We start from the raw sequence: 16,708 nt of genomic DNA on the forward strand, positions 1-16,708 counted from the left end.
CTTTATGGAGAATCTTATGAAATTTTCATTGATTACAAGAGCCTCAAGTATATCTTCACTCAGAAAGAACTTAATTTGAGGCAGTGTAGGTGGCTAGAATTAATCAAGGATTATGATGTTAGTATCAATTACCATCTTGGGAAGGCAAATGTGGTAGCTAATGCTTTGAGAAGGAAATAATCAGAGGGGCACTTATCAGCACTTACTTGTCAGTAGTGTATTATTGAAGAATTTAGATGCTTGAAGATTGAAGTAATATCAAATCCAGAGATAGTAGTTATTTGTAGCCGGCTAGTGGTCAAACCTACACTTTTAGATCGTATCTAGGCTGCTCAATTAGAGGATGCCAACCTCAAAAAGATCTTGGAAGGATTAGAAAAATGAGAAGCTCCTGGCTATTCGAGATTAGATGAAAGACTAGTCAAGTACTAGAATCGAGTTTGCGTCCCAGCCAGTGAGGAGTTAAAGATGAAATTATGTTAGAGGCTCATAGTTTAGGATTCAGTATCCACCCAAGCAGTACAAAAATGTATAGAGATTTACGAGAAAACTTCTGGTGGAATGGCATGAAAAAGGACATAGCTAACTTTGTGGCCAGATGTCTCACTTGTCAGCAAATCAAAGTTGAGCACCAAAAATCTGCAAGGATCTTACAGCCTTTGCCTTTATCGGAATGGAAGTGGGAGGATGTGACTATGGACTTTGTCTCGGAATTTTCCCGCACTAGATCAAATGATGATGCAATTTGGGTGATTGTGGATAGACTAACTAAGTCTGCTCACCTTTTGGCCATTCGTATGACTTACTCCCTAGATCGTCTTGCACAACTTTATATTAGGGAGATTATTCGACTCCATGGCGCATCTTTGTCTATCGTATCTGATCGAGATCCTCATTTTATTTCTAAATTCTGGCGGAGACTTCATTCAACTATGGGGACACGATTGAGTTTAGCTTATCACCTGCAAACTAATAGAGAATTCGAGAGGACTATTCAAACCCTTGAGGATATGTTGCGAGCATGTTCTTTGGAGTGGAAAGGAAATTGGGATGATAAGCTACTCATGGAGTTCTCATCTTCTACTCATGGAGTTCTCATACAATAATAGCTACCATTCGAGTTTAGGGCTAGCACCTTACGAGACATTGTATGGTAGAAAATGTAGATCTCTACTTTGTTGGTTTGAGGTTGGTGAAAGACAGTTATTGGGATCAGATATAGTACAAGATGCCACACAGAAAATCATCAAAATCAAGAAAAAGCTTCTCGCAACTCAAAGCCGTCGAAAGAGCTATGCTGATAACCGGAGCAGAAACCTTGAGTTTCAAGTGGGCGACATGGTTTTCCTAAAGATGTCACCTTAGAAATGATTGATCAGGTTTGGTAAGAAAGGCAAGTTGAGTCCTCGCTTTATCGGGCCTTTTGAGGTATTAGAGCGCATTGGAGAGATGTCATACCAAATTGTTTTGCCAGCTAGAGCTGTCAAGCTTGACGAGCGGCTCGGGCTTGGCTCGAGCTCGGCTTGACTGAAGCTCGAGTCCGGCTCAGCTCGGTCAAAGCTGAGCCGAGCCCGAGCCACTAAAACCGGCTCGATATTAATTCCACGCCGAGCTTGAGCTAGAGCTGGCTCGCTTATGCTCGGCTGGATAGGCTCGATATATAAACTTATCAAACCCTAAATCTTAAAAATTCTCAAATCTCAACAAATCCCAACAGCCTCCATCGCTCAGATCTCAAATTCTCAAAGCCACCAAAACTAATTCTTCTTCTTCCTTACCGTCGGCCCTCCTCCTTCCCCACGTCGACCCTTCTCCTCCTCCTTCCCCACGGCCAACCCTCGTCCTTCCCCATGGTCAACCCTCCTTCTCCTCCTTCCCCATGGTCGACCCTTCTCCTCCTTCCCCACCGTCGACCCCCTCCTCCTCCTCCACCATCTGGCGTCCCGATCTCTAGTGTCACGGGGTCGAGGAAGCTGAGGTCTTGGAGAGCGGAACGGGTGACAGCGGCGGGACGGGGAATCTCCTAATGGCGGAGACGAGTGCAAAACTCCTTGTGCTCAAACGGCCTTCTCGGTTCGAACCCCTACAACTCCCACGTCCATTGGTTCTTTTGCTCTACCATTGCCGGTCGTGGGTTGGGTAGTAACCTGAGTGGTGAGAAGCGAGAGAGAGGAGAAATGAGGGCTTGATAATAGGCTCGGGCTCGGTTCAAGCTCGGTCTGGCCCAGCTCGAGCTTGGCTCGAGTTAAGCTGAGCCGAGCTTGAGCAGAATTAAAAGGCTCGAAAATCATTTCGAGCCGAGCCTGAGCGAACGTTTACACCCCTATTTGCCACCTAGGTTATCTAAAGTACATAATATCTTTCATGTATCTATGTTGAGAAAGTATGTACCTAGTGCAGACCATGTGATTGACTTTGAGCCTTTGGAGATCCAAGAAAATCTATCTTATGAGAAGCAACCTGTGAAAATTCTAGAGACTTAACAAAGAACTCTTCGCAATAGGGTAATCTCTTTCATGAAGATTTTATGGTAAAACCACAAGCCGGAAGAAGCAACTTGGGAGCGTGAAAATGAAATGAGGGAAAAGCTTCCGGAGCTATTTCCTCAATTTTCATAGCGACTATTACTGTATTACTTTATCTTTTCATTACACCAATTTTAATTTCGAGGACGAAATTTCTTTTTGTTGGGAATAGTTATAAGAACAAAAAAAAAAAATTTAGGGGTTAAGAGAGGAGGGCACAGCCCCTCCCCTCTCCCTCTTTGGCATGCGATGAGGCGCAGGGAGAAATCATACCTAATTCGGATCGGATTAATTTGGATTTTTTTTAATCATAAATTAAAACCCTAATCCCCTCTCTCTCTACTTAACCACCTCAATCCCCTTCTCTCTCTTCTTTCTCCCATCTTTCCCTTTCTTCTTCCTCATCGTCAGAGTCACGCCGTGGAATCGGCCTGCCGGAGCGCCGCCGGAGCCATCGGAGACCACCACGTGACTCCTTAGTGGTGATTTTTAGCACGTGAGCTAGGGATTTGAGATTCAGTTATCTTGCCTAGACTCAGGTGAGTGGGTTCACTCACATATTTATTTTATTATATTTTATATTTTTGTCAGACCATGTAAATTTTCTGTGTGCAAATTTATTTATTTTATTTGTACATGCAAAAATTTAATTGTTATATTTTCTATGTGCATTTAATCATTATACTCAGTGCATCACCATACTTTGTGCAAATATTAAAATTAGTAAAAAGAAAAACGAGACTAGTATTGGTACGACTTAAAGAACAGTCTCGGTATAAATTGCTTGCGATTTTCTGTGGTGACTCAAGTCTATTTGGAAGTTTAGGGGAAAGTCTTAAATCAGGTTACTGCGGTGATTTTCTTAGGTGACTCTAGCGGGGTTAGGGAACAGTCTTAGAATGAATGAGAAATTTCCTAAGTGACTCTAACTTCTCTCAACGGTTAGTGGAAAAGACAGAATGTGTTGAGCACATAGTGATACTATCTGATGACATTGATGTGGATCCACAGGGTTTAGACCCATTGAGACATATGACAGTATAAATATTAAAAAGATGTTAATACGTTGAAACTGTGCAAGGTTATAAGTTGTGACTCTCTATTGTTATCATTGTCATTATTTAAAGAGCATACTTATTGCAAATTATTATAGATATTGTTGCTTTTAGTTTAATCTTTTTCAGCATTAATATAATTTAGAATTTATTTGGTTTTCGAGTGGATTCCACTCACTGAGCTATAGTTGTTGGCTCATGGATTTTTTTTTTTTGTATTTATATTTATCTATCTCAGGTAATAGTCAGCGGGGTGATTGAGCGAGATGTACCCGGACTCCACCTCCACTTATGATTCACCTATTTACTTTTTCGCTCTTTTGAATTTTATGTTTTAGATTAGAAGTTTTATTTATTTCGTTTAGAGACTCAAAAACAATAACATTGTTTTATGTTTGTTGCAATTAGTTTTAAATTTAATAAAGCAGATCTTTATTTTATTTATTTTTTTTGCCATCATACACGTAGAAAGTATTAATAAGGCTTCGTATATCTCAAGCATATTGAGATGTATGGCTAGTCATAATTCCTATTTCGGGTCGTGATAAAATTCGCCATACTCTGCAAGTAAAACGGAGCCATACAATTTTCTAATTTTTATAAAAAGAAAAATCTGACATATACCAACTAATTTCTACTAGGATCATGATAAGATTGAAAGATAGTCTGAGCTGAATAAATTATGAAGTAATCTAAACCTCTCCACGAATAAAAATACAGCCATTGGAGATAGAATAGTTCCATTTGATAAGAAGAGAATCTTTCCACTAGCTCTCAATAATTGTACAGTTTGACAAATATACTTACTTACTTTAGACCCTTTGTTTGGTTTGTGGGCTCCAATCTATCCAACCATAATAGTTGGTGGACCTTTCGGTCGATAATGTCACACATCGGGAGTGCAACTCTACCCTACGCAAGCTCACACACATATATATCGTTGATCGCAAATAGAATAAACGGTTTAGGGAGGAGAGGTGGTCTAATCTATGTACTTTAAAAACAATTTTATTAGGTATATTATAAATAACCGATCTTTGGTTCTGCTCAAAATTTATATTGTCTTTTTCTCTATGTCACTTAATCTCCCTCGTTTAAGAAAGAATTGAGTGATCCTACCCACCAGTATATCTCTAAATATCTCTAAAAAAATGATATTTGCTTATCATTTTTCAGCTTTCAAACTAGTGATCAACTGTCATTTCTCTTTTAGTACTCAAATCTAATTTTAATATCTCTCTGTTGCTATACACCTCCTTACAATGTATGGTAATAGGATGACAAAATCTCATCTATCACAAATTTTGGGTGGAAGATTTATAGTCCTATGGAATAATTAATCACAAGGGTATTACAGTAATTTGATAGCTCTATTAATAGAGTTTTTCTTTTTTTTAACCAAACTACCTCTTTTTATATTTTTTAATCCAAATAGACTATACATCAAACTTGATAAATAAGTCTGTACACCACTTTAGCGTTTTACTTTTATATTGAAATGCCAAAAACTTTATTCTAATAAAATACTCAAACTGTTTAGTATTTTATATTTAAAAAAAATTGAAAAAAATAAAAGTAATTTGAAGTAGCTACAATCTTTTTTTTTTCTTTTTAACAATCCTAGTGCAATTGGTTGCATGAAATTATTAAGTGATTCCAACTAACAACTAATAAGTATTTTTCATATCTTTGTAACGATATGTTTTATGACTAAAATAGATTACACAAATTTATAATGCTATAAACTTTTTTTTTATATTTTTATTTATATTATTCTCAATTAAGGTTCGATGAAGCTTCAATAAGAATAATTACATTTATTTTTCTTTTATCTTCGTAATATCATATTATATGTCTAAAATTTACTATAAGTAGGTCAGCATCTTAATAAGTGGTTGAATAGTTTAGTATTTTTAACAAGAAATTATTTACTATTCAATATTTTATGTATATTATTTTATTATAAAGTGTTAAATTTTTTAATCTTTTTTCTTTCAATACAAACGCCGATCATATTAGCATTTTACTTGAAAAATGCTGATCATATTAGTGTTCTACTTTTATCTAGATAAAGTGCTTATAGAGCTATAGTGAAATAGACTTATTCTAATATTAAGTTTAAGGAATAATCTATTTCCATAAATAAAAATTTAAAAATAGGTCTAGTTTGATTTTGGCCAAACAACAAACTGTTATACTATAATTTACCCTATCTTATATGATATGTGATAATATATATATATATAAGATACTGCAAAATGAGAGTACTATGATAAAAATATGCATGTTTAGAAACTTATTTATGGCAATGTTCTATCTTCCAAACATAATACATGAATGAGTATAGTTAAAACAATGCTAAAAATGTCGTCTTAATTTAAAACTAAAAATACTAATTTATTCAATCTAAGCTGTAGAACATATCAATATTTTATATCAAAACCTGATGCATTTATTATTATTACGGTAACATATTTTAACCGAGGTGCAGTAAATTTTAAGGTGATTTTTTGAGCTCTTGTCTATGCCACTTTGATTTCCTTTTTCTTTTATTTTTTTTTTCCAAAAATAAAGAATGAAATAAAAAAAGAAGAAGATTTGGAACGAGAACAGTATATAAGACTCAAAGAATTTGAGCTACTGTTACGATAGTAACGAGAAAGTGGCATTTTTGATCTTGTTCATATTAAAAAATAACGTCCTTTCAGACTTTTTCCTCGTACGCTGTGCTTGTTCGAAAGCCAATGTCGTGTGTCTTCTCCGCGCGTCACTTCTCCCTGCGCGCCAAATAGTCCTCCCTCTCCTCTCCGTCTTTATCTCGCCTCGCCGCGTCATTCCCATCTCTTCTTCGTCTTCTCTGCTTCCTTTCCTTCGCTTCTTTCTCCACATTTACCTACGCTCCATGGCCGCTTCGTGCACGAAGCCTTCTATGATCTCGAATCCGGGGAGAGTCCCTCGTGTTCCGGCGATGTGGCGGCGGTATTGGAGGCCGGGATGGGGTTCTCTTCACCTTAGGGGTGTTTCCCTTAGTTGTAGTTCCGATGGACACGCTAATGGCCGCGCCGGTGGGATCTCCGGCGGCGGCGGGGAGGACGAGCGGTTTGTCAGGTGGTTTCGGGAGGCGTGGCCGTATATAAGGGGGCACAGGGGAAGCACGTTCGTGTTGGTGATCACTGCCGAGATCGTCTCCAGCCCTTATTTGGATACCATTCTCCAGGTATTTTGTCTTTTGTTCTGTTTCCTTTTGAGAATTTGGTTCATTTGATGGTGCTCTGGATGGTGTAGGTAGGACTGTACCTGAATATTTTTATCCCAGTAAAAGAGAAAGTATTTTTGAGTTGGTTGAAAGGAATCGTTTTGGCAAGATGACTTTCTTTTATATGTATATGGGCTTTTGTTTATATCAAGGTGATCCGGCACTCAACCCTGCTTGATGTCAGAGATGCTTTTTGATCTAAAAGTTAGACCACTTACTATTGAATATGTTCTGTGCCGCTTGCCGATTGCTTGCTTACAAGCAAAACCTTCCTGCTTGACTCACACCCTTCCTGTCTTACAGCTCCCACTTGCTGGTCAATCCAAAGACCGAAATCAACTCGATCATGAGAAAACAAAATGGCCAAAGTTCAATGCTACAAATAGAATGAATTATATCATAAACTATTTTCACTAGACCATTCTATGCTGCCATTGTGAGCAAAGAGTAATACAATGAGATGTATCTGTTCTGGTTTTCCCTTTCTTAATTAACATTGTGCATGTATTTACTTGCAGGATATTTCACTCCTCCATGGTCTGGGGATTAGATTCGTCCTTGTTCCTGGAACCCACGTCCTAATTGATAGACTCTTGGAAGAGAAAGGTGAGTGGAGCTATCATGTTTTATTTATTGTAAATCCCAAATTTGCAATTTCATGCTTCTGTGATGGTTCATGAGTTTGAGCTTGTTGTATTATCCTTTCTTATTGGTAGCAAATTTTACTTACCAATGTCGTCTACAGACCCCTTAGAAGACCTCAACCTTATATGTTATCTGCAAAGATACTAAAAATAGTTTCCTTTTGTAATAAGAATTGGAAATGAACATTCTAGTGAGATTATCTTTTATGTATAATAGTTGCCTTTTTTCAGATAATTGAGGAGTATAAAGATAGTGCAACATATCTTTTCCTTTTTGTTATCTTTTAGTTCTTAAATCTGTTCCTTTTTCATGCAGCTAATCTGTGTCTCATCTGCTTCTGCAGAATGCTTCTGTCAATTTGAATTCTCCATTGCTATAGTAGGCATGCATACTTAGATTGAATCCAATTCTTTGCCCTTTAGATAATGATGAGAAAAAAAATCAGACTGTCCTAGAAGTCAGAACCTTAATTGTGGCTTTAGAGATGTAGAAAATTTAAGTCAGTGCTTTGGTTAGCATAAGCTTTTGCATTCATCGTGTAGCTCCTGTCTGTGCAGATGAATAAAATTGCAAGCTCCCAGATAAGTTGTTAGATTCCAAATGGCCTTAGAAGCATGGTTATAAAATTAAGCGATTAAGACAATTGTGAATGTTATTTGTGTGCTTCTGGCTACTGAGGACACACATGGACTGTGTCCAGCAGGTTTTTCAAATTGTGCTTCATATGGATTCTGGTTCTCTTTGCATGTTTCCAAGTACCACTAAGGCACTAACTGTAATTTATACAGGTCCCTGATTCAACAGTTATGATCCTAGGATCCATGAATTTGCTGGTCTTGTTAAAGTTTTGTTGTTTCTTGAAACTGTTTTCGTCATTTGCGTCCATGTAGGCATTACTGATACATGGTTTGACTTAAGCTAGGTTACATCCTGAAGATTGTTTGCATCTTGATCACCTGCATATACTATCAAATAAGGAAGTAAAACTAAAAGGAGAGAAGGGCCTATGCAGCCGATGATAACTAATTGGAACAAAGGGCTGTTCTTTTTTTTTTATTCTTCTGTTGGAACATAGTTTTGTGTCAGCCATTAAAATGTAGTGATTTATGTTTTACTTGTGTATTTTTCAACTTTTGGTCTTTTAATTTTCCTTCTGAGAAATCCACATTGAAACCTTTTTTCTTGATATTTCATTTTCCACATTGTGGAACATTTGTTGATTTCTAAAGTATTATATGGTGGATATTTTTAATGATTATTCCTTCTTTGGCCATGCGAGTCTTCATAATGGACTTGTCCCACAGGAAGGAAGGGCCAGTATGTTGGTCGGTATCGAATCACTGATGATGAATCCTTAGAGGCCGCAATGGAAGCAGCTGGGATGATACGGCTTACAATAGAAGCAAAGCTCTCTCCTGGACCTCCTATATTAAATCTTCGTCGACATGGTGAGAACAGTCGCTGGCATGACCTTGGCGTCAATGTTTCAAGTGGCAACTTCCTTGCTGCTAAGGTGAACTTACACATTACTTGAATTGTCCTATTTGCGTTGCTACTGAAGTAGCAAATATTATCTTTTTGAAAGCATGAAGCTGATTCTTTTAGTATCTAAAATGAGAAGGATATTTTCCAATACAGAGTTGTAAATTCAAAAGAGATCAGTTGTGATGTCACATGAAAAACAAGCAAATGAAACATACAGATAGAGATTTTCTGTGTAGTCTTTCTTATGGTGTCCAGCACCATCACAATTTCCAACTCCTAGGATTAGGAAATTACATGCCTTTCTAGTGTGGTCAATGTATTATATATGCTCTTTGGTAATTGTTAGAATTGGAAGATTCAATCTTATTTCTCTCACTAGGAGATGAATATATACATCTTACATGATATGTTGTACCTTAGACACGATATAAGATACATGGACACATATATACATTAACACCCCTCTCAAACTCAAGATGGATCAAACACCAAGAATTTGTTGACAAGATACTTAAGATGACAACTTGACAAGTAGAATGTAACTTGGTGAAAGATCAGTGATTTGCTCAGTAGAGAATATATGAGGAAGGCTAATAATATCGGCTAAAAAATGATATTGAACAAAATGAGCATCTACTTTGATGTGCTTGGTTCGTTCATAAAATACAAGGTTGCTTGTAGGCAGTATTGGCACACCCATGTCATCCAATAGACATTTAAGGTGAGTAATCTCTTTGGTGGTTGTGGACATGACCCTATAGTTTGCTTCAGTGATAGAGAGAGACAATATTTTGCTTCTTGCTGCATTAAGAGATAAGAGAATTTTTAAGAAACAAACAAAACCCAATGGTAGAGCAGCAAGTGGTAGGATCTCTAGCCAAGTCAACATTAGAATAAGCACGAACCACATACATCAAAAGGGAGGGACTAATAATCCCTACACATATATGAGAATTTGACGAAGTGCTACATAAGGAATGGATCGAGAAGCTGCCACAAATTGACTAACTATGTTGATGACATGCGAAATATCTAGTCTGGTGATACATAAGTAGAAGAGTTGACCGACGATGTGCCTACATCTAGTCGGATCTAACAATGCCACACCATTCATAGGAAAAGCTTTACATGAAGCTCAAGGGGTGTATCAACTGTGTTTTCATCAAATATGGTAGCTTGACTAATCAGATCAGAGACATACTTTTGTTAAGATATAAGCATATCTCTCTTGCCTTGAGCAATCTCAAAACCTAGAAAATAATGTTAAAAGTCTTAGATCTTTCATTTTAAATGTCGAGACGAGTGCTTATGTAGAGATTTGAAAGAAACCAATCATCACCAGTAATAATCATGTCTTCTACATAGAGTAAGAGAATAACTTGCCCATAGAATGATGATAGTATAAACATATAGGGGTCATGAGCACTTTTAACATAACCAGCCTCGGTGACTGCACAATGGAATTGCTCAAACTAAGCATAAGGTGCTTGTTTGAGTCCATAAATAGCTCGACAGATGTGACAAATATAAGATAAAGGAACAGATAAGCCAAATAGAGGTTGCATATAAACTATCTTAAACAAATCACCATGAAGAAGTGCATTCGTCACATCCATCTAAAATAAAGGCCAAGCGATGAATTGCAGCAACCGCAATAAGAGTAATAACAATAGTCATTTGAGCAAAAAGGGCAAAGGTCTCCTTGCTATAAGACGAGCTTTGTAGCACTCAATGGATCTATCAAGTTATCGTTTGATCTTGTAAATCCATTTGTAGTTAATATGATCAATACCACACGATAGAGGAGTGAATCCCAAATCTAGGCATACTTAAAACCCTGTGTCACAATCTGAAATCAAAATTATGATCAGCCATGTATTTTAATACACTTAAGATATACGAAGCCTTATTAATACTTTTTAAGTACACAATGACAAGAATTAATGAGAAAATCTGAGTTCAATAATTTAATCTAATAATAATGAAAATAACTAATGCCATCACTAATGTGTCTCTAAGTAAATTTAATTAACAGATAGTTTGAAACATAAAGACTAAAAGAATCGAAAGGTAAAAATGGTAGATTCTAAGTGGAGATGGGGTTTCGGGGCATTTCGTTCAGTCCTCACGCTGACCATTATCTAAAATATTATAAGAAAAAATTTCATGAGTCAACAACTATAGCTCAACGAGTGGAATCCACTTAAAAGCCAAATAAATTCAAAATTTATAACTTCAAATAAAATCTAAATCTAGCAATATAAAATGATAATTCACTAAGTATGTTTTCAAAGTAACAATAATAATGACAATAATAGTAACGGAGAGTCATAACACATAACATGCTCGGCTTCAACATATTAAAATTTCTCAATAATGATAATGCTATTTGTATCAATTAGGTCTGTATCTTACGGATCCACATTAACTAGAAGTAATATTGAAATGACACTCGAGCTTTTTTCTCATAGTTGATCTGGTTAGGGTCACTAGGAGGTGTTATTATGTGATAAAAGCACCGTCTCTTTCACTAACTATTGAGAGAGATTAGAGAAAGTTTTTCGATCTAATCTGGGACTGTTCTCTAACTTTATCAAAGTCATCTAAGAAAGTTACCGTAGTGATTTAGAATAGGACGTTCCCTTAGACTTTCAAGTAGACTCGAGTCATAATGGAAAGTTATAAGCAATTTATACCGAAGTATTCTCTAAGTCAATGTTTGTCACGACCCGAGATCGGAATCATGACCGGCTATACATCTCAATATGTTTGAGATACACGAAGCCTTAGTAACATTTCCTAAGTGTACAATGGCAAGAATAAATAAACGAAGAAGATCTGCTTCATTAAATTTAAACTAATTGTAATGAACATAAAATAATGTTATGGTTTGAGTCTCTAAACGAAATAAAATTAACATTTAATCTAAAGCATAAAATCCAAAATAGCGGAAAGGTAAATAGGTAAGTCCTAAGTGGAGGTGGGGTCCGGGTGCGTTTTGCTCAGTCGCCATACGGACTATTACCTGAGATAAATGAAAAGAAAAAGGAACAGAAAAAGAAATTCATGAGTCAAAAACTATAGCTCGGTGAGTGGAATCCACTTGAAAACCATATAAATTCTAAAATTTTATAGTGTTAAATAAAACCTAAGATCAACGATATAATAAGCATGCTCTTAAATAATAACAATGATAACAATATAGAGTCATAACTTATAGTCTTGCATAGTTTCAATATATTAATATTTTTTTAATATTTATATTGTCGTTTGGCTCAATGGGTCTATACCCTGTGGATCCACATCAATTAGAAGTCACCTCGAGATGATGTTCGGGATTTTTTCTCATAGCTGATCTGGTTAGGGTCATCAGATTATCATTATGTTATCAACATACCCTGTCTTTTCCACTAACTGTTGAGAGAGGTTAAATTAATGTAGGAAGTTTCTCATTCATCTTAGGATTGTTCCTTAACCCTCCCAGAGTCATCTAAAAAAGTCACCGCAGTGATTTGATATAGTTATTTTCCCTGGACTTCTAGATAGACTTGAGTCACCACGGAAAATCGCAAGTGATTTATACCTGGATTGTTCTCTAAATCGTACCAATGCTAGTTTCAATTTTCTTTTCACTAAAATTTTAATATTTGCACAACGTATGGTGATGCACTGAGTGTAATGATTAAATGCACACAGAAAATGTAATAATTAAATTTGCACGTAAGGATGAAATAAATAATTTGCACACAATAAATTACATGATCTGACAAAGATATGAAGTATAATAAAAATAAATATGTGAGTGAACCCATTCACCTAAGTCTAGGCAAGACAACTGCAATCTCAAATCTTTAGCTCACGTGCTAAAAATTACAACCAAGGAGTCACGTGATGGTCTCCGATGGCTACGACGGCACTTGGCAGAATGATTCCACTGCATGACCCTGACGGTGAGAAAGAAGAAAATGAAGGAGGAGAAGAAGAAAAGGGAAAAGGAGGCCGGGGGAGAGGGGGGTTTGAGGAGAGAGAAAATTAGGGTTTAATTTATAGATATACAATAGGCATGTTCTCTAAATAATAACAATGATAATAATGGAGAGATGTCACAACTTGTAACCTTGCACGGCTCCAACATATTAATATCTTTTCAATATTTATGCTGTCATATGTCTCAATAACAATGATAATAATGGAGAGATGTCACAACTTGTAACCTTGCACGGTTTCAACATATTAATATCTTTTCAATATTTATGCTGTCATATGTCTCAATGGGTCTAAACCCTGTGGATCCACATCAACTAGAAGTTACCTCGAGATGACGCTCGGGACTTTTCTTCATAGCTCATCCGGTTAGGGGCATCAGAGGTTATCATCCTGTGATTAACACACTCTGTCTTTTCCTCTAACCGTTAAGAGAAGTTAGAGTCACCTAGGAAATTTTCTTATTCATCCTAGGATTGTTTTCTAACCCCGCCAGAGTCACCTAAGAAAGTCACCACAGTGATCTAATTTAGGACTTTCTCCTGGACTTCCAGATAGACTTGAGTCACCACGGAAAATCGCACCCAAGAAAGTCACCGTAGTGATCTAATTTAGGACTTTCTCTAGGACTTCCAGATAGATTTAGTCACCACGAAAAATCGCAAGCGATTTACACCGGGACTGTTCTCTAAGTCGTACCAATACTAGTCTCATTTTTTTTTCACAAATTTCAATATTTGCATGAAGTATGGTGATGCACTGAGTATAGTAATTAAATGCACACAGAAAATATAACAATTAAATTTTCGCACATATGGATGAAATAAATAGATTTGCACACAGAAATTGTAACGATTTAATTTTTACACGTAAACGTGAAATAAATAAATTGCACACAGAAAATTTACATGGTCTGACAAAGATACGAAATACAATAAAATAAACATGTGAGTGAACCCATTCACCTGAATTTAGGCAAGACAACCGAAATCTCAAATCTCTAGCTCATGTGCTAAAAATCACCACCTTAAATAATAAATAATAATCAAAATTTTAATTCGAATAATAACACTATTTTTAAAATTTAAAAACCAAAAAGAACTAAAATGGGTTTAAATTTACCGATTGGATTGGGTTGGGCTAATGCTGGCCTGGCCCAATTCAAAAAAATAACCAATTGGGCTGGGCCAAGGCCCAACCAAAATTAATTGGGTTGGGCTGCGGGCTAACCCATAGCCCACCCAAATAAACGGTTCGGTTCGGGTCAGGTTTTTAGATTCGAAATCCAACCCGAACCCGGACCCAAATTTAATAGAAAAGGGGTTGGCTCGGGTTAAACCCGAGCCCAACCAACCCGTTCTTCCTTCTCGCGCCCGACGTGAGGAAGGGAGGAATCGAAGGAGAGAGAGTGGCCGGCGGCGACTCTACCAGTGGCGGTTCACGACCGGCTCCCTTTCTTCTCTCTCTCTCTCTCTCTCTCTCTCGTGGTGGAGGAGAACCCACCACCGACGGCCGACGCCGAGGCCGACGTCGATTGGAGCCATGAGAGCTCCCTAGAAGATATCACCGACACCGGGCTTGGAGCACGAAGCTTCCGGTGATGATGTCGTTGCGACCCGAAGCCGCCGGCCGGCCAGATTTGTCGATGAAGCCGAGAACCCCAATTTTAGGTATTTTCGATTTACCCCTTTAAATTTAAATTAAACTAGAGGGATGAGAGAGGGCTCATTGGTGAGGAGTGTGGTGGTCCCAATTTCCTCCGGTGATGTTCCAGCGATCCGATTTCACAGCAACGACTCTGACGGAGAGATGAGAAAGAAAACAATGGAGAAGGCTGGGGGTTGAGGAGAGAGAGGATTAGGGTTTAATTTATAGATTAGAAGAGGATCAAATCTAATCCGATTCGGATTAGATGAAATCCCCCCCTTATCAGCGCCTCGTCGCGTGCTGGAGAGGGAGAGGGGAGGGGCTGCACGTGCAGAGCACGTGCACCCTCCTTTCTCAACTCCCAAATAAATTTTTTTTTTCTGGTTCTGGTAGTATCCACCCCAAGTTCTCATCTATGGCCGATGTAAAAACCGAAAAAAAGGCTTGAGAGAGGAGGGTGCACGTGCTCTACACGTGCAACCCCCTCCTCTTTCCCTCTCCGACACGCGACGAGGTAGTTGCAGAAAATCTCACCGAATCCAAATCTAATTTAGATTTGGATCTTTGCTCTATAAATTAAACCCTAATTTTTCTCTTTCCTTAATCCCCCTTATCCTCCTCTCTTCTTCTTCTCCTTCACTTTCTTCTTTCTCATCGTCGGAGTCACGCAGTGGAATCGGCCTGCCGTTGGAGCCATCGGAGACCATCAGGTGACTCCTTGGTAAGCCCTCTCCTACCCATCAATTTTTATTTTAGTTTAATATGTTAAAATAAAAATACCTAATTCGTGAGATTTTGGCTTCGTCGGCGAGTCACGCCGACCAGCGGCTTCGGGTCGCTGCCACCCCATCACTGGAAGCCTCTTGCCGTTGGCCTCGTGCAGTGGGCGTTCACCTTTGGAGCCCTTGTGGCTTCGGTAGCCGTCGGCCATGAAGTCGATCATCTTATGTGGGTTCTCCTCCACCTCGTGAGGATGGCGGCATCGCATGGGTGTTAGGGAGCTTAGGGCACGGCCCACAACCCGTCGCCTGCAGTGGCCGTCGGCGTTTCTTTCTCTCTCTCGCCTTTCAGTTCTTTTTCGATTTGGAGGAGGCAGACTCGGGCAGCCCGAGTCTAGCCTTCTCTCTTCAAGTCTTGGATTCGAGTCGGGTTGGATCTGAATCCAAGGGACTCGACCCGGTTCTATTAGCTTAATTGGATTGGGCCTTGGGCCCAATCCATTTAAGTATTAGTTGGCCCAGCCCAACTAATTGGGCTTGTTTTGGCCCAAATTATTAATTTTTGAGTAACTTGTAGAAAATTTTAATATATTTAAAAAAATGTTATTGTTATTTATTATTAAAGGTGGTGATTTTTAGCACGTGAGCTAGAGATTTGAGATTTTGGTTGTCTTGCCTAGACTCAGGTGAGTGGGTTCACTCACATATTTATTTTTATTACATTTTGTACCTTATCAGAGTATGTAAATTTTCTGTGTGTTAATTTATTTATTTTATCTTTATGTGCAAAATTTAATTGTTACATTTTCTGTGTATTTAATAATTATACTTAGTGCATCATCATACCTTGTGCAAATATTAAATTTTAGTGAAAAGAAAAATGAGACTAGTATTGGTATGGCTTAGAAAACAGTTCTGGTATAAATCGCTTGCGATTTTTTGTGGTGACTCAAGTCTATCTTGAAGTCCAGGAGAAAGTTCTAAATCAGATCACTACGGTGACTTTGGCGGGGTTAGGGAATAATCCTAGGATGAATGAGAAATTTTCTAGGTGACTCTAACTTCTCTCAACGGTTAGTGGAAAAGACAGTGTGTTGATCACATAGTGATATCATTTGATGATTCTAACCGGATCAGCTATGAAGAAAAGTCCCGAGCGTTATCTCGAGGTGACTTCTAGTTGATGTGGATCCACAGGGTATAGACCTATTGAGACATATGACAGTATAAATATTGGAAAGAAGTTGACATGTTGAAACTGTGCAAGGTTACAAGTTATGATGTTATCATTGTTATTATTTAAAAAGCATACCTATTGCAAATTTTTTATGGATATTGCTGATTTTAGTTTAATTTTATTCAACATTAATATAATTTAGAATTTATTTGGTT

At 37.7% G+C, this 16,708-nt stretch overlaps 1 protein-coding gene across 1 annotated transcript in view; it reads left to right on the forward strand.

The window, feature by feature from the left end:
• The first annotated feature begins 6,292 nt into the window (after nt 1-6,292).
• Nucleotides 6,293-16,708, forward strand: part of LOC140774099 (probable amino-acid acetyltransferase NAGS2, chloroplastic) — a 31,943-nt gene continuing 21,527 nt past the window's right edge. Inside the window, exons 1-3 of the mRNA XM_073116954.1 lie at nt 6,293-6,797; nt 7,355-7,442; nt 8,786-8,994. Of these exons, the coding sequence (XP_072973055.1) occupies nt 6,483-6,797; nt 7,355-7,442; nt 8,786-8,994 (612 nt within the window). The 5' untranslated portion in view covers nt 6,293-6,482. The remainder of the gene's footprint in view (nt 6,798-7,354; nt 7,443-8,785; nt 8,995-16,708) is intronic.

This window comes from Typha angustifolia, chromosome 13 (assembly GCF_048772165.1).
Source record: "Typha angustifolia cultivar Huaian chromosome 13, ASM4877216v1, whole genome shotgun sequence".
Taxonomy (NCBI): domain Eukaryota; kingdom Viridiplantae; phylum Streptophyta; class Magnoliopsida; order Poales; family Typhaceae; genus Typha; species Typha angustifolia.